Source organism: Mycteria americana, chromosome 4 (genome assembly GCF_035582795.1).
Source record: "Mycteria americana isolate JAX WOST 10 ecotype Jacksonville Zoo and Gardens chromosome 4, USCA_MyAme_1.0, whole genome shotgun sequence".
NCBI classification, from domain to species: Eukaryota; Metazoa; Chordata; class Aves; order Ciconiiformes; family Ciconiidae; genus Mycteria; species Mycteria americana.
The window spans coordinates 85300881-85323628 of NC_134368.1; the positions used below are offsets into that span (position 1 = coordinate 85300881).

A 22748-nucleotide genomic window follows, 5' to 3' on the forward strand; every position below is an offset into this window, starting at 1 on the left:
CGACTCCCTTGGAAATCTGTACCTGATAGACATGTCTTCTGTGATGAAATAGATTTCACGAACCATGACTTTCCCAGACAGCACAGAGAATGAAAAGGAACCTAGTGTAACAGAAAGTGTTTATCGGACGTTAGCCTGAAGTTGTTGATGCTTTATTTTCTGAACAGGAAGAATATAGTATTCAATTATCTGAAATGTGTTTTACTGGGTATCTTGAGTTTTCCCTTTGAAAACACACTGACTTTCAGAGAAGGGAAGTCAGAGATTCAGAACATATGAGACAAAAAGTACGCAACTCTAAAAGGTGCTGGGTTTGGCACCACCCAAGGCTACAACCAACCCCCTGAGACACACTAGTCACGCAGGAACATTCAGGTGCCTTGCGAAGCTTGTGAAAAGAGTTAAGAAAGCTATTTTGAATATTTGTAAGTATCAAGACATTGTATACAAGACTGCAATTAGAAAAATAAAGATTCCTGACAAAATAATTTTTCAAATTTTAAATGGCTATAAGTTTTCAGTCCAATTATTATGACAAATTATGTTTACAGCAGGAAGGCTTAATAAGCATGAGAAGACCAGCAAGTAATGCAATAGCCCTTATTTCTCCTAAGGCTTTTCACCTCACCCACAGAAAGCTAAGTAAACCATGATTTGTTTTAAAAAAAAAAAAAATTCAACATTAATCAATTGAAGCCAAGCTGTAAATCATGGGATTTAATTAATGTTATGTTCTTCTTACTGATTAAGTTTATAAAGACGACCACATATTTGGCCAGCTATGTCCAGCTGTCGTTACTTAGCAGCAGTTTCACAGAGAAATTTTAATAAAAGCCCACAGATCAAGTGTAGCAGCCAGTAAGTATTTCATCTATATTGCTGTTCAGAAAGTTGGATTTGAAGATGGTTTGGATTACAGTTCTTAAATTCTTGAGAACATAAGCAAATTATTGCAGGGGTCTCTTTGGCAGGCAGGTGTGAATGGGTTGGTTTTTTCTAAGTTTTCACTACATCTATGATCAATAGTTGCAGAAAAAGTCCAGAACTAAAGTCATTGTCATTCTGGGAAGCAGCCAGAGGAAGGCATGGAAGAATAAATGAAAGAAAATTAGAGTGCAGTGAGAGTGAGGTTGTGGGATACAGCCCTCTGTGACTCAGCATCAGGTATTTTTGTAATGTGGGTGAGTGCCCAAGTGATTTGTACTGACCTGTTTTATTCAAAAATGTTTTAAAATATATTTTAAAAAAAGTTAATGGATTTTGATGCAAATGTTCTAGGCAGTATAAATTCTACATATCACAGTCCCAGTATGGATTAACATGATTAGTCGTTCTGACAGCTTATTTGGAAAGCAAGGACACTGCCGTAACAGGGAGTTGAGGCTCGAGACTCCACTGTGCTCCTCTGAGCCCACTCCAGGGGTTGCTACCCACATTTCAGATGCCGTATAACCTGCCTCAAAGGTGCAGGGGAGTGGGAAGCTGCACCCCTTAACACCAAATTATGAGGCAAAATCAGAAGCGGCTCAGGCAGGTTCCATGGGGGACTGAGGTCAATCTTTTCCTTTTAGGACACTAACCATTATGATTACAGGGCTTTGAAAAAGGGGTAAAGGAAAATGTACAGATTTTAAGTACACAAAGTATACAGACTGAACAGAAAAAAGTAAACTCAACTAAAATTAAAAAACTGGTCAAGTGAACTTTAATATAAAATAATAAGAGACTGCAGTGAAAAAGGGGGTGTTTTTCTATCTACACCAAGAATCCTCCCTTAAAGTATGATATTGAACCTTTTTCTCTTCTTAAATTAAACCCATGCTGATCATTTTCAAATTACTGTAACAAAGGAACACCTTGATTTTACTTAAGAGTTTTTAGCAAATTGAGGTATAATAAAAAGCAGTAGATAAACGGCAGCATTAGAGTAATAACAACTTACCAATATGGATGTAGCCATGTTTATATAATCTGTTAAGAACCAATGTTAAAATGAGTCCAATGTTCCGGGAATTATAATAAGTTAGGTAGATAATCCATCCACAAGACAATATTGTCGCTGTTGAAAGATTAAAATGAATTAAATTTTATTCTGAAGTATGCTGACCTAGATAAAAGCCCTACCTATTAAGACTATAAAGCACAAGAACCTTCTTCCTACTCTCCAAAAAAATTTGAAACTGATGTGACATTTTAATGGGTGTTTTCAGAGAGATGGTGTGAGAAGGATGTAAAAAGATGGGGAGAAAAAAGAAGGAGAAGCAGGAAGTTCAGAAAAGTATAGATTCTTCACTGCTCTTCCATTCCCCAATATAAAAAAAAAAGTCCTCCTGAGGACTTGGCAAAAGGCAACATGTATTTCATTGCATCCCTTATCATCCAAGAAGTTAAATTTCACAGATCAAATCATAACATGCATGATCCCACATGGTCATTTATTTCAAAATACCCTAAAAAACACACCACAACAAAAGCCATACAACATTTCTTCTCCACCCTTCTCCAAACCATGAACTGTAACCTAAATTTCTAGTCTTTCATATCTTAGCACAGGAAGCAACATTATCACATCAGAAAACATTTCCTAAGTTGCTGTATCCTGAGAGAAATGTACCAGTCCTTGGGTTAGCAGAAATCTGTCAACAGGTCAAGCATGGAATTCGATAGGGAAAAAAAAGGAAATAGCAATCCAATGAGAAACATGTTAAAAAAAAAAATTAGGTCTGCTAATCCCCAAAGTAATTTTTACTTTAGTTGATTAAGAGCTAGTAACCTATTTCTAACTACAAGGGTTCTCAAAGCTTCCAGAAGGACAAACCCAAAAGGAATGGGACTGCCAGGGAACAGACTAGTTCTAACTCACTTTACTGATAATTACCATTCTGTTCCATCCAAAGCAGAGGAGGAAAGAAAGTAATTTTTGTATTTGAGGTATCTCTATTCATTATACTAACTGAACTTTGTAACAGAAGTTTTTCATTTATGTATACACTTCATACTGAAAAACTCAGATTTATTGTGCCTTTTACAGGAAATCTGAAGCGCAGAAAGGCATACAGGTATGCCTTTCACTCTACAGAGAGTTCAGATGATTACTCAAGGAAAAAAAAAAAACAACACCAAACCCACAAAAAAATTACAAAAACAACCTGTCCTTTTACTGCCTCTTAATTTTTTTGCAGTGAGATGTTCCACTGCTTTGTAACAATTCCTGTCCTTTGTTGAAAGATGAGGAGAAGGTAGAAGAGAAAGACTTGCATGACTTTGTCTTTTCCTTACTGAAAAATGGATCCAGTGTGGCCAAAATTCAAGTAGCTCATACACTCGGGCAGGTAAGCTGCTTGACATGTAAAACAAATCCAATCTGTATGGGTGATTACACAGGAAGAAGGCAGGGAGGGTTAAAGCTATACCCCACAAAAGAAACTGCTCTTGGCATTCAGCGAAGGCACATTTTACCTCCCCTCGCCTTCAGATGAGTAAGCTACTCACTGCTAGTCCTCTATCATGTAGGGAGAAAGGTGGAATGCGTCACACTCAAAGGGTCTCATTCCAGTACTAAAACTTAATTTGAGATTAAAGTTCAACTATACCTTAATTTCTAGATACTTAAAGCCAAGAAAGTACCCTCTTAAGGTGACATATACTGAGAAAAATCAGCAAACTAGTGCAGTTTCCAGGCACTATGGTCCTAATCCACTGCCTTTACCACTAGTCTCACTTCTGCCACAAATTGTAGCCTTTTCTTCTCCCTCACCAAATTTAGTCTCCGCTAGTAACTGACAGATCCCATAAACCCTATTCATCTCATTATTATATACTTGATTTTGAAAGCCTCTTCACTGAAACTACATTTTGGAAGATACATTTTGAAAGTTTTACTGCATGTGATTGTTAGAAATTATTTGAGAATTGAGCAACAGCTCTTTGAGGAGCATGTTCATTTCTAGAATTCATCACTTTTTTACTGGGATCAATAGTTAGCTGTTTCAGGATAAGAAACTATTGACATCTTTTTTTGTCCTCTTATAACAGGATGCCATAAGTCAGAAGATGAAAGCAAAGGAGGAATGGCCGGATGAAACTGGGTCAGTTAATAAATATTACTTTAATACATTTCTATCCAAACCTTATAATAACAGGAGGCTACCCAGCTTTTTCTGTTGTTTGTGTTATTGTTTCTAGAATACCAGGTGGTTTCTTACAACTGAAAACATGAGCAGCTCCCCAGAACTGCATAACTGTATACAGGTCATTCTGCCCATAGAAAAAGGGGATGGACTATTTCTTGAAGTTCCACCCACCCTTCTGTGAAACAGAAATTTGCAAGTTTAATATATTCAAGCAAATAAGGAAGCTAAGCAAAGCTTTTGGTTTAAATTATAGCTGTTACATGGAATTGCTTATATCTTTCATACTTTCCAAGCAGAATTACTAATAGTTTGCTCTAAGAATCCAGTGCAGAGAGGGAAAACCAGAGAAAGAAAATTCTGCAGGCTGCAGTTTGACACTTTTATTCTTTGGTGAAAGACCTGAACATCTCTAAGTCTCAAGTCAAAGCTTCCAGAACAAATTTTTCAGATCTGTCCCGCATCTGTTCCACATTTTACCATAAGCAACTATCAGCATGGTGACTTCCTTTATTTTCTTCTTGATTACACTTGTTATTTTATGTTGAGTATGAACTTTCCATGTCAACATATTAAAAGTGAAATAAATAGTATTCAGAAAGCACCCTCAGCTAATTTGCCTACGTCCTTTTCATTCAGTTTGGCCTACTGAAAAATAATTCCAGCACGTCAATAGCCAACAGACATGCTTTAATTTCCCAGAAGTCAAAAAATAAAGTTATTTCTCCTGTGCTGCCCCTCACCCCACGTCTAAGCATCAAGGCTGAAAAGCAGGTATTATCTACCTTTGGAAAAGTCCAAATTCATCACACACTTCTAGCACTCTCATTTGGACCTGAATACAACTTAATTTTTATTTTGCTGTCCCTGACCCACCTGTTCATAGATTCAGAAAATAAAAGTACCTACACAAAAATATAAACAATAGCACTAGTGTTATAAAAAAATTAGCATACCTAAATCAGGCACATTTACAATAACAGCCCATAACCGAGTACACGATGGTTTGGCTTAAAGGCTTATTGTGGCACACAATTTAGTCTAGAAGTTATGTCACTAAACACAACAGTCTTTATATCACTATTCAAACTATACCATATTACATGGCAGATATGTACATATTGGTATAATGAAGTTATTGTATCTGCCTGTTGCTACAACGCTAATCCTTTGTTATGGTATTACAATTAATCACCAGCTTACTCTGGTGTTAGAAAAAACCTATTTCATGGAGAGAAGCTCTCACTGAGTTCTTATTTTGCAGAGTCGCAGTTGTAGAGCATCGTCCTTTGCACATTGGACTTATCTCCCAAGTGTTACAGCACAATTAGTATTGGAAACAGTTCCGTATTTTTTCTTTCTGAATTACTTAAGCAGCATTGCCATAGCTCACTAAACAGCTGTATGACAAATAAAAATCTATTTACAATGTTTTGATGTAATTTGGTAAGAAATTCGCTATTGGTATGCCAGCATTTAGAGAAGCATGTTTATAAGTACACACACAAAAAAACATTTAACCAAAACAGAATAGATTCACCTTACCTACTAACAGCCAAACAACATTGGAGTCATGTTCTGTTAGGAAGTCTTCCAACTGCGTGATGCTTGGGACAAAACTATCATTTTTTCTTTGATCCATTGCTAAACTGTTTTTGCACCAGCACCTACAGAACTGAAGGAAAAAAAAAACCACAACAACAAAAACCAAAATGAGTAACAAGCACAGTACAGTTTGGAGAAAATTGCGTATGTACTATGTTAAATAATCTCTAACAGTCTGTTTCACACAAATATGAACTTACTTGTTTTATTCCTTCAATAACATCTTCATGATTCTCAGGTACCCTTTCTTCTACTCTAGAGCTCCAGAAACACTTCCATTCATCTCTGCTGAAACAAACAGTTTCCAGGCACGTGCCTCCCTAAAACAGATTACGGAGCAACAGAATGTCAGAATACGCTCTCCAAATTTAGCACCCTGAATGCCATGTACAGCATATAATAGCAAATAAATTTATAAAACTATTGTACCATAGCAGTAAGTTAAAAGGTAACTGAACATACAAGTAAAAATGAGTCTGTATTAAGCCTTCTAACATTCAAAAAGGGAATATGAGACAATATGAGACTGAACCCCCTGCCCCCGTGGAAGGAAAGGCCGAAGCAGACACTTTCAGGAGCTATGGAAAATTTCGGTAACCTCCTAATCCACTGTGTCCATTAATTCTCTTGCTTTAAGATGGATTTCCATCATTGTATAAAAAGTGACTACATAGTGTCTCTGTTCAGAGAGCAGAAAGCCAGTCCTTCTGATCTTATACACTTATTCAAACCACCCATAAATCATCTTGCAACTGGGTTACATTAATTAACTGTGATTAACAGGGAGTAGCTCAACTCAGTAATATCTGTAATTACACAGCAGTATTTTGCTTGCATTAGTTTCATTTGAACTCTTCTCCCTTGGACATTATCTGTCAAGCCTTCTTACAGGAAGATAAGCATTAATTCCGCTTTTTTTTTTTTTAAACACCTTCCAGCTCCTGGCAGCCTGTCTTCCTGTCAGTACTCAACCCTCCAAAAAAATGAGTAGACTTTATTTCCTTTCTTTAGGAAGTCTTCAATACTCTCCATCAAGAGCTCTAGAACATAAAATTAAGTAATGTTGGTAAGACCTTAGTTTTTGAGCAGCATAACATCTTTGGAATAGTCAGTATTTAGAAGTGTTAGCAATAAAGCTAACAATTTATCCATTTTTTCCTGTAATATCCATACTATCTCTCACTACTCTAACTTGAAAACAAAATGTAGAAGGAGAAGCTGAAAAAATCCTGCCTTTAATGCACTTATTTCTCCCCTACATTTGGGTAAATACAGTACCTTGAACTAAGAGCCTATGTTTTGAACTAAAATACAAGCGGAGTCCCAAGAATAAGCACTAACAATCTGTTCGCTACTTCTTCTGTAAGAAGGAAGAGAATGGGGAGGAAAGAACATGAAAGCAATAAACAGAAACAAACAACAACAAAAAAACCAACACCAAAACACCAGACATTGCTTCCAGTAGCGATGATAAAGCCACTAACTTAGCTCCCCTACAAAGAGGAATAATAAGCATCACACACACATACACATACTTTACAGAAAGAAATCCTTGTTTTAGAAGGGACCTTACAAAGGCAAATTAAATCACATAATGGCACTGTGATTTGCTTTAAGACATTGACAGTACCTTAATAAAAACCCCACATGTCAACTTGTATTATGAAGCAGATGATGCCTCTGCAGGCAGCCTCTAAGAGCCTTTAACTCATGAATGACAGGGTAACTGGAGAAACCAAAATCACCACTTTCAGCACAACGGAAGAACGAACTTGTTTTTTCCCATTCTTACCAAGAGACAACAGGGTCATTCTTTTGTGATCAAGACCACTGCAGAAGTGCTGTCAATTGGTGAGGACTGCTTATCACCACTACGATTTAATCCCTCCAGAAAGCAACCTGTGGCTTTTTCCTAAGAAATTATCATCCAATGTTACATGATACTGAGGCAGGACACTAAATATCATTATGCTCTGAACAGGACTGTGGCAAGACAACGCAGAGACTGCACGTCATGGGATCCTGATAGTTACTTATTTAAATAAAGACCATGTTCATCATTTTTTGTCACCACTATCCATAACCATAAATTAAATATCCTTGGAAGTTTTCTGGAATACATTTTCTATTCACATGCAAATAAACAGAGGAATCCCCCATCAGTCATCATGTGTCAATACATCATTTTGGAGCTCCACAGCTGATCCTTTAACAACCTGCCCCACTGATGGGCACCCATCACCCTGAGGAAGAGGATGATGGCAATGAAAGTATAACCACCCAGAAATAGGCAGCAGCAACACCTGCAGGCTCTCAATATGTGTCTCAGAGGAAGCAAGTGCTTAATCCATTTAGATTATGAAGCAATTTTGGCCTTATGAATTAGTGTAATACAAAGGGGATGCATGCAGAGACTTAAGTAGTACACACTGTGTATAATGTCCTTGCGCATTTATACAGCATGGAGGATGGAGAGGCAGGATCTGGATCATCATGACTGTTAAGAGATTCAATCTTTTCAGTAACAGGTATTAGCTACTTTCAGTAACCAGCATTTCTTTCTGTTGACAGTCCTGCACCTATCTGCCTTCATCTTCCACGCCCTACATACTGTACCTATAGATTTAAATTGTGCATACCTGTCAGTTGCCTGCACTCATCCACTCTCTGTTACATTTATTCCTACGGGCAAAATTACTTTGCAATCAGACAAAACATGAACTGTTGCACTCCCCAGGAACACTGACCCATAGGTTGATGAGCTTAAAATTTACATTCATACTGCTATTCTGTTCTTCTGAAGTACCAGTATACTTTCCAAATCTTAAGAGACAAACTCTTGGAAGGATGAGACCTAAGACTGGGTGGGAAACTGACTTACCAACCCTGCTAATACAGGAAAGAAAACATACCAAGAGGAAGAGAAACCCAGAACTTCATGTTTACCTCTCTGCACTTATTTATAGTATTTTCTCAAGGTCTCTACTGTTTTGTGATTATGAGCTCAGTTAACATGCCAGAACATAGACCGAAACCATAACAAGTGTTTGGGTTTATTTGCCTCCCCCCCGCCTCTATTTTTTTTTTTTTAAGCACATCTTTACTATTCAGTACATCACGTGTGGCTCTCATTTACCACATACCATATTAATACATACAAAACATATTAGCTTTCTCCTGGGAGGAGGACAGGAGAAGAGGAGGATTCTGTGGCATTCTGTGAAGTGACAGAATCCCAATACTCGTATTTATCTTCACAGCAGTCTTTTAAGGGGTTATGTACTCGTCGTTCTGCAAATGAGATATCTGAAGCAAGGAGAGATAAAGGCCAAATCCTTTATTTATGACACCCACACTGAAATATTTGGGGCCTGCTTTTCAGGTTCTGCATGTTTAGAGCACTTAGCATGTTCAAAGCAGACAGCCGACTGGCTTGAAGATGTGAGGTTCGATATTGATGTAGATTTGCTCCTCCTGGTCAGATAGACTTTCTTCATAGCAGAAACACACACTTAACAGACACTTAAAAAAATGCTTTTTAATTACTTGTGTCACATATTAATCCATTTTTCTCACTACTAAGAAGACACAAGTGATGTTATAATCCTGGGGGATGCACTTCATTTCCAGTCCACTTCCAGTATTCCAAACTCGATCCGATTTTCACAGCAAATATTCTATCTCTAAAAAGCCAAATACTCAAAAGCAGCTGCTTCAAATCTTTATAAACACATTTAAATCGCATCAAATAGGTAAACTAGTGTTAATCTCAGCCTGATACATTAACACTCAACACCGAGAACAAACCTCTGCTTGAACAAAGTCATTAAAAATTTACAGAAAGCATGCATGTATGAAAGAGTTGACAAAAAAACCCACAACCGAAGCCCGATCACCAGGCTCTTGGTCACCAGAGTGCAGTTGCTTGGCAGAGACAACTGCAGGAGGGAGGTGTCTAGGGAGCAACAACCCGCCTGTAAAAGGTCTGTCCTGCACCTATAGCTGAGGATAAAGGCAACAGATATTTTATTCAGTGCCTGAAAGCATTAGGGTAATATGGGTCTTGGGCTGTATAACAAAAGGAGAATGAGAAAGAAATGTCTGTTTATCACATCCTTTGTAACAATCTTTTCTGGCACACCTTGTAGAAACAGCTGAATAAAACTGGTATCCAAAGGTGGGGAAAAAAACTCACGTCTCATGATATTGAGAAGAAACACTTTTATACAGTTATGAAGCAAGTAGGGAAATAATGGACCCTGCCAACCCCCTTATTATTACTAGAATTCATGGGGGGAATAAACCAGGAGTTTAAATTTGCCAGACATATTCCTCAGATCTTCACAGAAATCAAGTGCTTACTGAATATATGTTAATTGATGTTATTAGAGGTTAATGACCATTCTGAGGATACTCAACTCCCAACTTCTACAGCACTTACAAGACAGTGGAGTCACAATTACACCCAAAATGACTCATTAAACAACAGGAGGTAAATCCCCCTAGTCTAAATAAATGAACATAGATAATATACCCAGATGCTTCACATCTCCAGTAGAGCAGCCATACCCACAGCGGTTCCTTAGAGAAAAGGAAAGAAATGGCATTTTCGCATTCTACCCACCGCACCACTTTCTTTCAAGGGGTCTCCAGCAACAGCTGCTACGAAGTCAGAGCTTTAGATAGTTAAATATTAGAAAGGAGTCTCACAAACGTAAACATGACTCGACTGAATTTTCCTCTGAAGGTATCGTGACATTGTCAGCACCCAGACGCACATTAGGCACAATTCACAAAACAAAAAGCTGCCAACCTTGGCGTCTTTCCCAAAACACTCCAGCTAGGTCCGAAGACTTCAAACCCATCGCAGTACAGCTTAGGAAGCTCAGCTATTCTTTAATCAACAAGCAAGGAAAAGAGGAAGGAAGACAAGGAAAGTTCTCAAAAAACACATGTACACAAAAAATAAGCTAAGTGACAGCACCCGCACAGCAATTCTGCCATCTGACATGTTGCATGGCTTTGTAACTTATACCCAATTAAAGATTAGCAGTTCTTTTCTTAAGAAAAGAAATAAGAGTCAGGCCTATTTTCTTCCCCTTCTGCTAGTGCTTGAAGTAACAATAGCGGCAAACTGTAAACAAACTAAACTACTGCTTTAATTATACTAATGAAATCTTGCTACGACCTCCAGCGGAAACAGCTGAACTAAAAACAGAGCACAAGACAGTCACACCTAGTTAAACCAGTGTGTGGACAGTCTTAGTTAAACATAATTTGCACTACAGTAGCTTACATTAGTAAATAACATGTTTACTTAAAAATTAATTAAATCAAAATTAAAGTATATTCAAAGGAACTGTAAGATATAAGATAAAAACCATTCTTACAGTAGCCTACCTGATAAGATTTATTTTACCTAATAGAGAAAGAGAAACCACCAGAGAAGCATCTACAGTAAAAAAAAAAAAAAAATTAACACCCTTCTGAGAGCAACAAGAAAAAACAGAAGAAAAAATCTAGTATCTACTGATTCAGTGTCCAAAACAGCAGAAGTGCTATATTGTTATTTATTTATTTCTAGTAGTACAGGACATGAGTTTTAATACAGAAGAAATCAAAGACAAACTCCTGCTATGGCCACCAACATACAGTAGTCCTTGCATCACTCAACTGCTAGCCTAGGAATGCCTAACTGAACTTTGGATTATTTTTCATTTAATTTTAATATTTAAAAATAAAAATATATTGTCTAACCTTGCCTCCCAAACTTGTTCAGGGGAGCAGGTTGTCTTCCTGCTTACATTGCCAGCTTTTGATGCTGCAGAAGAAAAAAAGGACAAGACCAAAAAAACCCAAACAACAGAATCTAAAGGCTCATAACAATAGAAATAAATAAGAACTTCCCTTACGCACACTCCTCTATTTAGGAAAAAAAAAAAAAATTCCTTTTTGGGGCTGGTCTCAACGACAAGGCAATGACCTTTTTTTCCCCCCCCCTCCCTTTTTTTAATTTGAACTACAGCATTGTACCTCTGAAATACTCTATGAAATTGAGTCTTCTATACCTTACACATCAATTTTTCCAGAAGTACTTCCTCTAAACTTCTCTGACACATCACCACAATTAGGGGAAAGGGGGGAATCTGCCATAAATCAAACCAAAAATCAGTCTTGTGGCTACATATACCATTATCCTTAAGTGAACTACATACAGATCTTCATTAGCATCGGTCCCAGTCTGCAGTCAACCCAAAGATTTTGGCGCAGCAACAAGTGCTATAAGAAGTTACGTAAGAAGATAAGCAGTTACTAGGAGAACACCACTGTAAGCACAGGATAACTCCGCACACTGCTAACAAAGAGCAATAAACTCTTGCTTATTTCCCACAGGATAAAATTATGCAAAAGGACAATTACCAAAGAGCAGCTGATGCACATTTCACATGCCAAATTTTTCTAACAGCATACCCAAAAGGGGTGAGTTACTTCAGCATGCCACACATGAGGATGAGAGCTCTCCCTAGAGAAGTCGCAGACATGCACGTACCTCCACCCGATCAACCTGAGACAATTCACTGTGAGCAAAGTCTACTCATGCATGAACACCATCAAACTGTGCAAATTCAGGCCATGATCCTAAGCAAATATCCCTGAACATCCATTTAGAGCCAACTGCCTAATTGGACCTCAAATACTGTTTTTACCAGCGATTGCTTGAGTAACCTATATAACATACTTTTACAAACAAGAGGACTACTCCCTCCTACACTCCGGTTCTTCTTCTCAGTTGCCAAGATTTCTGGCCTGATTGTTAATGTGGTCCTTACGTTTTGCACATAAAAACTGGGGGGAAAACAGCACAGCTACAATAAGAAAAAAGCCAGAAAAGTAGAATTAACTAATTAAATTACACAACAGAAGAACTTCCATGGCAACAGTTGCGGTCTTTTTCATATTAAACCTGATAAAATTATATATATAGATACATCTGTTGCAGTAAACTACCAACTTCGGAAGTTTTCACAAAGTTTAGTGAAGGTTGCTGTGGAGATGTGTCCTAAGATGGGAAACAAATCCAGACGTAGATTATGACTGGGATATTGGCTATACGCTGATCTTTAAAATACACCTCCACCATATTAACATGTTAAAGCGTGTTATATTGATAAATTACCTCGGATTTTTTTATTGACAATGTGAAGTGCAAGCACGTTATCATTACAGCTTTAGACACATCAAAAAGCAGGTGCATTTTGTGTTAAATCAGTGTGTGTGTGCACGTTAAGCCCTGTGAGGACGGCAGGCGCTGGCAAAGATCGTCTTTCACCGGCCAGGGAAAGGAAGAGCGAAACTTTCCTCGCAGGCCAAACAAAACTGGAAGCGCCTGAACTCCTGTCCTCTGACCTCACACCCTTTCTGCACGGCGTTAACCTACAAAAGACAGACGCAAAGGGAAAACGCAGGGACCCGTGAAACCGGAGGGGCTTCCCCTCGCACCGCTTCCACGGAAAGCGACGAGGCGGGGGAAGGACGGAGCACGCCGGTACCGGCAACACGACGCCCTGTGGGGCGGAGGAGGCAGCGCGCCAAGACCGCCTCCCCCTGAGCACCGGCGGGCGCGTAGGAGGCGCGGCGCGGCCCCCCGGCCCCCTCCCCCGCACGGCGGAGGCCCGCGCCGGCCCTAGCGCGCTGCCAGCACCCGGCTGCTCCCGGGGCGGGGGCGGCTGACGCCCCTCAGAGCCGCCCCGCGCGCGGGCGGCTTTTCCCTCAGGGAGGCCGCCGGCGGCGCGGCCTGACAGGCCCCGGGACAGCGGCGGGGCCGACTCCTCTGCACCAGCCCCCGCCCCGCCTTCAGCCTGCACCGGGCCCAGCCCGGTGGGAACGGGAGCACGCCCCCGCCCCGCCCGCCACGGGCACCGAGGGGCGGCTGGGCAGAGCGGCGGGCCCGCCCCCGCCCGGCGCCCCCCACACTTACGCCATCGCCCTCCGCGGCGGCTTCACCACGGACCCGGAAGCGGCGGCGGCCGGGGCCCTCCCGCACCTCACGGTGAACGCCGGGCCGCCCCGCCCACAGCGCCGCCGGCCCGCAGCGCCGCCGGAGCCAACCGCGAGGCGCCGCCGGCCCGCGGGGCCAATGGCAAGGGCGGCGGCTCCCGGAGGGGGCGGGAAGAAGGGGGGCGCGCCGCCAATCGCAAGAGGCGGTACCGGCCGTGTGTGTGTGTGTCTGCGGGGAGGGCGGGGGAAGCCTCTCCCGCCCCTTCACGGCGGGTGTGGGTGTGCGCCGCGCATGCGCAGGCGCTGACAGGGCGGGCGGGGCCCGGCTTCCTGTTGTGTGGGGCGGGCCGGGTGTGGCGGGTTTCCCTGAGGGTGTCTGTCACTGGTGAGCGCAGCCCGTAAATGTGAGCCTCTTTGATGGCTCCTGCAACAGACGGAGTTGTCCGCGTCGTCACAACCACGTTTGGAGCCTCCCGTCAGGAGAAGCACTGCCGGCCTTCGCTGCCCCGGGCTCCCGTTCGGCCTCCGGTCACCGAGCAGAGGCTGTGCAGCTGCAGGACTGAGTGCCTGTCAACCCACAGCACATACCGCTTTCCCGTGTGTGCGCAGTTTGATAATTTCTTAATTGGGAGGCGCTGAAGTGTGTTCTTTACCAAGCGGCTGGGTAATTCTCTCTTCCGGCTATTCGTTTTGCTGTCTGCTGTTTGTGCCCTCCTTTGGGTGGCCAAAACTCGCCCCCAGAGACAGGCAGATAAAAAGTTAATTATCAGACATTTTTCAGCACGTGCGTGCCCGTGACTTGACGGTCAGATGTAGTAAAATGTGATAAATGGATAGATTTCTGTAAAATCACCACGGCATCCATCCTACAGACGTTAGTAGTGTATCGGAGGAAACCGAAACAGCAACCAAGTGTGCGTACCTCTTTCCATGTGGTACTTGCACGCTGTCCAGACAGGTGCTGACAGGCCGTGTTCCAGCATCCTGTCTCTCACCGGGCTCAGCCGGCAGCAGGGCGAGGGGTACCCAGCCTTGGGCACCTAGATTAGAAGGCTGGTTTTACTGCTTCGTACCTGCAGAATAAATCCTTTGGAGGGGAAACACAGATGCCCTAAGCTAGCATCCTGCTCCTACTGGCCTGACAGTGAGACCTCTCTATGGGCTGCGTGGATTCACTTGAGCCAAAGTGAAACTGAGCCCAGGTGAGCAGAGCGCTTGTGGCTCCTCTCTACGAGCCACGTGTTTTTGCCTTATGCCCCATGTTGGCTCAAGCAGACCGAGCAGTTTTCCCTGCAGAGCTAGCTTTCAGCCGGATCAGCAAACAGCGAGCTGATCTGGCTCGCTGCACAAGGGCACGGATGCCCCTGGGTGCCTGGTGAGAGCTCTTATCCTGGTGCAGAAAGGCACCGGCAGGATTATCCCTTGAGCAGCATCGTGATCTTGCAGCACCGCAAAACAGAGGCGAACCCTCACCCCAGCTGCACCCCAGCGTCCTGAGCAGCGCAGCTGGGCAGTGCCGTGCTCCGAACAGCTTCAGGAATCCTCCGCCCAGCAGATAAGCTACCATCAAAGCAAGTGTTATCTAACGAGGTTTATCCTTTGTGTTTTTTTATTACATTCTCATCATACTAAGGATAGTAAGAAAAATATTGTTTAAGTACTTCTGGTTTTCATAGTGAAGCCCCCCTTTCCACCTTATGCCCCGCTGTTGCTAGAGCCATGCACTCCAGCAATGCTCTGACCTGCTGCACCAAGGGGATGGATGCTCAGGGTCTCGGGAGGCTCTTCCAAATGTTTTTATCCACATGGTGCCTGAAGGCCTTAATGAGGACCATGCAGCTAAATCACATGAAGAAATTTTAGCTGAAAACTAGCAGTAGACCTTGGGGAAGGTGGGCCTTTGCCTGGTGTAAGAGATGGAAAGAAAAGCTTTAATGCTGATATAGGCCTGGCTAGCAAATTGAAATATGGAGTTAACGCAAGGAAAAATATTTACCCCTCTGCAACTTTGAACCTATTTGTTTCATAAAGGGCACTAATATTTACCTTCTCTGTAAAAGAAACCTGCACTCTCTTCTCAAGAAAATATTGTTATGTTTGAAAAGGCCAAACTAGATTTATTTTTAAACTCTATCAATTACAGGGCAGAATGTGTTCCAGAACAACCAAAATAAGGCAGAGGGAGAAATGGTTTCTGTTGTTAGTGTAATACCACAATTTAAAGTTACCAGGATTGAAATAGAAAAGCTGGGGTAGCTGAAATTCTGGGTCTTATCACAATTCCAGTGGTGGGGAGGAAATGCAGAGGCTTTGAATCTACTTTCCAAGAGATAAAATCATGAACAGAAGTTATTCCATGCAGTATTTTTAAACAAAGGCCAGCTTAAGTCCAACCTGCCACCTTGTTTATACCAAAAATTAGTACATGTAGATATTGGTAGCACTTTGCCTTATGATAGCAAGTGGTATTGCAGTTTTAAATGTCTTGGTCCCTTTCTTTGCTAATGCAGCACTAATAAGAACTATTTCAAAAACTGATAACAAAGAATAATTCCAGCAATTAGCAGCAACAGTTTTATATCATTTTTAGATTTGTATGTATTCAGTTTTCAGATCCCTCTTTTTTGACACCTGAGAGTTATTTTGTCAGCATCATCTGGCTCGGTCTAAACAAATTTGGTCTTTGCAGGCTCCCACCAAAGTGTGAGACCTTGCACTTGGACAACTGCCGCGGGTCACTGCGTCACAGCCTGGACCAGTGGAAAGCCTTGGGTGCTGGGCTTTTCTTTTTTAGGTGGGCACTTGGCATTACGTTTTCTGAGCACAGTACTTTGGAGGCAGGAGTGTTGCATGGGTGCGATGGGGAGCAGAGCTGGTGGTTGCCGTGGGTTAGCGCTGGCACGAGGTTTGTGGATTCTCACAGCACCCCTGCCTGATTGCCTGCTGCTTTTTTGAAGATTGCATTTTTTGGGATGTTTGTCTGTGTTACTGATTTCCATCACCAGTTTCATTCCTTCCATTGCCTCCCATGACCTTTTGGGGGAGTGTCCACAAATTAGCTCCTGCTATTTTCCTCCTGCTTTCTTTTCCTCCTCTCTCTTCTTAAAGGAGTGTTCCCTTCATTTTCTTCCCGATAAGTAATGATGCTGGATTGCTTCTTTCAGCTCTTCCTTCTGTACTCTGATGCCAGAAAATAAAATATATTTGACATTTGAAATTTATTTGTAGAAATCACTTTTAAAAGGGTACACAAATAATCAAGGCTTCAAGATATGTTATCGACATAAACAAAACCACTCAGGTAACGAGAGAAAGGAGTTGCTTAATCACCTAATCACCTTTCCCTTCTGTAATCCAGTCAATGATTCACATCTGAAGGACCAAGAAAGCCTCTCCCAACACATCAAGCCATTCTTGAGGTGGCTTGAGATTAACAGATGAAATACAATGCACTGTAATATGATTCAATACCTTAAAAGTAGAGTAACATAATGCCTGTCATATCTAGATTAACCTTTCGGGGGGGGGGGGGGGGGCTCTAAGTCAGGGGGTTCTTTGAGTCCCGTCTGCTCTCTAACGTACTGCAGGCTTGTTTGCTTTTTGGGGGAAATCTGGCAGCTTCTGATGGTGTTATGTACGCGCACACGGCACTAATGGCCCCAGCTTGAATGTTGTCCTTGGGTTATAACTTTTCAAGCTTGCCCAGATTTTTCTCATGGTCCAGAAAACAGAGAATCCTTTGTGCTTAATTCTTTGCAGCCTATGATGTTGTGTCTTTAGTTATCAACGTGGGAATTTAAAAGAGATTTTATAAATGTTGTCTCATCATATAACTTTCAAGTTAAGGAAAATTATAACCCTGTCCTCTACGCTTTAACTTATTTTACATCAGGTGGCATTCGCATTTGCCTCAGAATGTTTATTTTTATGCCTAAAACTCTAAGTCTTTCTTTGTAAGGAAAGAGGATTAGCTGAGTAAAAGCATCATCTTTATTTATACCTCCTCTGTTTTGCAGTGGAAGATGCTTCTCCGAACATTGTTCTAAAAGCTCCCAAGTCTTCTAACTCATATGTTTTATCTTTGGTTGATACCAACCAAGGGTCAAAGTCAAGCTAATGTTGAGGCTGCCAGAATTTATTTATACAGAACGGGAAGCTGCTGGGTACATGACCCTTTAACAAAAGCAAAAATGTGACCAGGAACATGCATACTCATTTCTTGGACTTAGACTATTTACCTCGTTGGGGCAGCTGCATACTCCTGGCATTTTCCAGGGGAATGGAGCAGTTGCTGCTCTAGCTGACATTACCTGGATAGTCACAGGCATGACCCTTCTAAGAATCAGGCTTGGGCACACTGGCGCTCCTCCTTCAGTAACGTGGCAGAAAGCCTCCCTTACCAACAATTATTTTCTTCTTGCAATTAAGCCAGCAACTTCTTACTAAACTGCCATATGCAATTGCTTAAGTAGCAAGGATCTTATTTCTCTTTCAGTCCGCTAATCCTGGCGATGGCCTTTCACAGTGACCCGGGACCCTCTCCCCAAACAGTGTGAGAGTCGGCAGGGACCCAGCCCCAGATGCGACTGCAGAGCCTTGAGCCTTCCCTTCCTTCTGCCGCTCCTGTCCTTGCCCCGTCTCCCATCACCACGCTCCATCTGCATCCCCCCAAAGCAACCAGACTCCTGCAACAGCCCCCCCGCCAGCCTGAATATTCACCATCGCAGAGTTAGAAGCTGATTCACTGGCATCAGTTACTTTATGAGACAATTCATTTAATCAGGAGATTGTAAAGAGCCCTTTCATAGTCTTTATCAGATTGAAAAGTCCTTGTCAGGCAATCCTCTTGCAGGGAGCTCTGTAACAATATCTTTGGGGAATTGTTTTCCTGGTGCTGTGTTCAGTATCACAGGATGCTGCAGAGTGCGGATACGGGTGTCGCACCTTAGGCTGGGCTCCGGCTCCTGTGGACCAAGAGCAGCGTGGTAACCAACTCAGAATTTAAAATATTTCCCTCGTTCTCCCAGTTCTGAGAAAACAGTCACAAATAAAGAGAAAAAAGCATGTTACTACTGCTCTGTATGTTACGAAACTAAATTCTGTCTTCAGCTATTCTTTAGTGAGTGCTTTGAAGTTGCTGGAGCTGTGAGTATATAAATGGAAGTACTGGTTGGTTTATGCTTTCTCTAAAGGACATCAGTGTTTACTATAAGAGTTCATTCTAGATTACATTAAAAACAAACACTGATCTTAGACATAAATAAATATAAATACTCCTTATGCAAAATATTTTCAACACTGCAAAAACTCACTATAACATAAGCCAGCAGCCAGCGGGTCAGAAACACCCACATCCTTTAGCTTAGCAGCACAATCTTAAATTCTTTGGTTCTTTTCATCTGAGGATAAAATCACAGACACTCAGTTCAGAAAACAAACAAGTATTAATAATTTATATTAAGTACATAATTTGCCAGAGCTGGAAGTCACTTGTTATGAATTACAGATTTAATTTATGCCATACTTGACCTTTTGGTACTCGCAGTGTCTTTCTTGCTTCCAAAGCATATTTATCCAAGGAGTTTCATTGAAGGTTGTCGGTCTTTCCATGGAAGTTGTCCATCTCATGGTGTACCCAAAAACTGATTCCCAAACAGGTTCCTCCTGAGCTGGAAGAAATCCTCCTTACTCTGAGAGTAGTTTATTGGTGTCTGGATCTGTGCACCCAGATCTTGTGTGAATAGGAAAAATGTAGAAGGATCAAGCTATTCTTCATTAAGTCCCTAAATAAAATCTAAAGGAAAATATAATTTACCCTACATATAGGATATGCTGTCATATTCCTCTAAACTAAACAATATAGTTTTCACCTTGATCAGCAGTCAGAATGGTATATGACAATTACTAACAAAACATGTTAGTTTTTATATTAGTTTCTTCAAACAATCATTTTTATAAACCTTTTCCTTCTGACGTGATTAATGAGTGTGATTGTAAACCAATGCTGATAATAAAATCTGCATTTCAGAACAGGTGCTGTTTAGCCAAATTCACAGGAAAGATCTCGCGCATCTCATTCAGACCTCTTGCATACAGATCATCCTGTGAGGAAACAGGCATCAAACCACATAAAATGAATGCTGATTTCAGCAAGCTCAGGGTTCAGCTTGTGGAAGCCGAAAGCTTTTACTGACAACTTGTTAAAATTCATCTATCAAAACTGTTTTCAGACAGCACTAAAAATCCCATTTCCGTGAAAAATTGGTGCTTTTAGTTTCAGAAAATGACAGGTTAAAACAAGCAAACAGGTAGGGAACCCATGATATCCCATCACCGTATCTTGGCAATTACTAAAACACACTTGAGTGTCCTTATGTTGCACCTGCACACATTTTTTCACAAAATCCTTCACTTAATATTTTAAAAACTCACCTTCCTCACCTGTCCCCCACATCACGCGCTAGATGTGCACATGTGAAGCTTAATTGTGTTACCGCTCCCTTTTTTGGTATGGATTGTAACTTCCTTACTATTAAGGAAATTGTTGCTATTAAGGAAGTTATTCGTGTTATTACGGTCCCAGAGATTTCCTTTAGCCTGTTGTGTTTTCCTACCATCTGTTCACTGAACCTGTTAAAAACCTGTGCCTGGCTTTGGGTCTGTATTTGGAAGCCCCTGAAGACCCCGGGCAGCCTGCCTGCTCCCCGACGTGGCCCCAGTGCCAGCACGGGCACCACAGGTAACAGCAATATCCATCACCGTAGAGCTGCATCTTGACTCTTTCTCTCCGTTTTGTTTCTGTCTAGTTGCGTTATGGATTTATATTGGATTTTATTGAGTGTCTCTAGGCCTATAAATAATTGTCTGTTTGGTAACTACAAGCAGTTATGTCCATTCCTTCAGCATTCACATCTTATAGCTCTACAGCGTGACTTTATTAACAACACATTACATTTTATGCTGGTAATAAATGTCATCAGATGGTAGGTTAGCTTTAGTTTTCATTTTTAAATGTCTCTTATTTTTAGTTGTTCCTGCTCTCAAAAGAAGTCCATTGTACTGAAACACACTATTAGAAGACTTTTTGTGCTAGATGTATAGGCAAATTGTATAAGCTTTTTGTCTAAGCAATCTAAAACCTATTTTGAACATACAATAGGAAGTATTTACCAAGTAAAGTTTCTCTTTTAAACTGGAGACCCCATTCCTGGCCCTACTAGTTATCTAGAAGAATGAACTGGCACACAGCAAGTGGGTGTAACACTCTGTTGCCAGAGAAAGAGGTGAAAGCACAGTCTTTTGGGTGGTTCATGACTATTTTTAACTTTAATTTCCTTTGTAATTATTTCCTTTCCTGGATTCATAGATCTGCAGTAGCCTGTTATATAAATCTCATCTATCCCATGTTTACAAATAATTCTGGCTTAGATTCTGTGTTCTTTGCGCTTTGGAAATTCCCACAGACTTGAAGTTTGGGTGTATAAAGATATATGCAGGATATCACCCCATGTTTAATACTAGCTCTGTACCATAAGCCTTTTGTAATGACAAATACCCACCTACATTTCTTTTAACCTCCTCTGGTGTTTTTGTTGGAGAAGCTACTTTTCACTTGCTGTCTCAATGACTGCTGTGTAGTAGGATAATACCACGACTTTGTGGGGGTTTGTTCCTTTCATTACTTGTTCATTTTTTGGTTTAAAAAAAAAAAAAAGGGTGGGGGAATCCAACAGTGAATTCTTCATGCACAAATATAACATGGATTTTAAGGGGTAATGTAATTGTGCAACTGAGGGAATAATCACGCTTAAGTGCAGTTTTGAGGAAAATTATTTAGAGGTGGAAGAAGAGATAAAGAGGAAAAAATGAAACATACACTGGAAGGAGAAAAAAGGTATCTATGTAAAGGCAGTAACTGTGGCACAGAAAACCAGACCAAAGGCTCTCAAAATTGTGCTCATGGAGAACCATTTAACACAGGAGACAGCGGACAGTCAGCTGTGCAACAAATTATTGCACAATGCAACTTATCCATGTGCAGCGCTTGAAATGCTTGTGCCCTATGTGAGCAAGGGCTTTGGAAGTTGCCTAGGAGATCCTCTGACACGTTATACATCTATAATGTCATCTGTTTCCAATCTCTTGGGGATAGCTGCTTGTGCAGTATTACTAGGAGACCACAGAGGTGACCACACTCAGTTAGCACAGTGCCTGCTCCCATGAGCAGGTGAAGCCACTGCTATATAGGCATTTTCCAGGTCTTCTGAGAGTCTTCCAGGATAAATGGGAAAAATATAGGGGAAGCATTGACAAAGCTGTAAGGACAGTGTCTTAATTCACTGTGGATGCCTCCACATGTAAAGGCTATAGTGTCGTATTGGAAAGATACTGCATCTTACATTCAAGGCTTACAACATTTAAGGATGAGCAAGATGACTTTAAAAATGTTATTGAAATAACAAGCGGCAGTAGAAATAGAAGAGGAAGACGTACTGTGCCCAGGGAATTAATTAAACCATGAGGAGTCAGGACTCGCCATGGAGCTCTGACCCATGGAGAGCTCCCGAGCCCTCACCTCGGAGTCTGACGCAGTGGGATCCCGTCGGGAGAGGGAGCAGAGCAGCATGCGCAAGGCTCGGTCCTGTTCTCAGTGAAATTGCTGAAAGTTTTGACCGTGACATCTGTGGAGGCAGGGTGCATGCCCTTAATATTCCCCAGAGACCCAGATGAAATATTGCTGACACATTTTCAGTGTAATCATTGCAGATCCCACTTAGCCTGGATAGTGCACAAAGCAGTACAAATAAATATATTGTTATTGGTAATGAAATATGATGAAAACTGGCCGGTGGTAACACTTAGCAATAATCTGAGTGTCATTGCTAATATGCAGATCACAACCTCGGAGACATGATTTTACCTAATAAATACTTCACAAATTCTATTTACAAGCAGTAAGTAATGTATAAACAAGGAATTTATTACATTTGCATTTGTTAAACTACGCAGCTTCCC

The 22748-nt window shown here is 41.4% G+C and overlaps 1 protein-coding gene across 11 annotated transcripts in view; it reads right to left on the reverse strand.

The window, feature by feature from the left end:
* The window catches only part of BLTP1 (bridge-like lipid transfer protein family member 1), a 131555-nt gene extending 117693 nt beyond the window's left edge, over window positions 1-13862 (reverse strand). For 6 of the 11 annotated variants that reach the window (XM_075501133.1, XM_075501139.1, XM_075501135.1 and 3 more), the window contains exons 1-5: window positions 13714-13858; window positions 5936-6055; window positions 5676-5805; window positions 1943-2059; window positions 23-101 (exon numbers count right to left, since the gene is read on the reverse strand). In XM_075501133.1, the coding sequence (XP_075357248.1) occupies window positions 23-101; window positions 1943-2059; window positions 5676-5772 (293 nt within the window). In that variant the 5' untranslated portion in view covers window positions 5773-5805; window positions 5936-6055; window positions 13714-13858. Of the gene's footprint in view, window positions 1-22; window positions 102-1942; window positions 2060-5675; window positions 5806-5935; window positions 6056-13713 lie in introns of all 11 variants that reach the window. The other 5 variants (XM_075501137.1, XM_075501130.1, XM_075501141.1 and 2 more) reach the window with 4 other exon arrangements.
* Between the last annotated feature and the right edge of the window lie 8886 nt (window positions 13863-22748).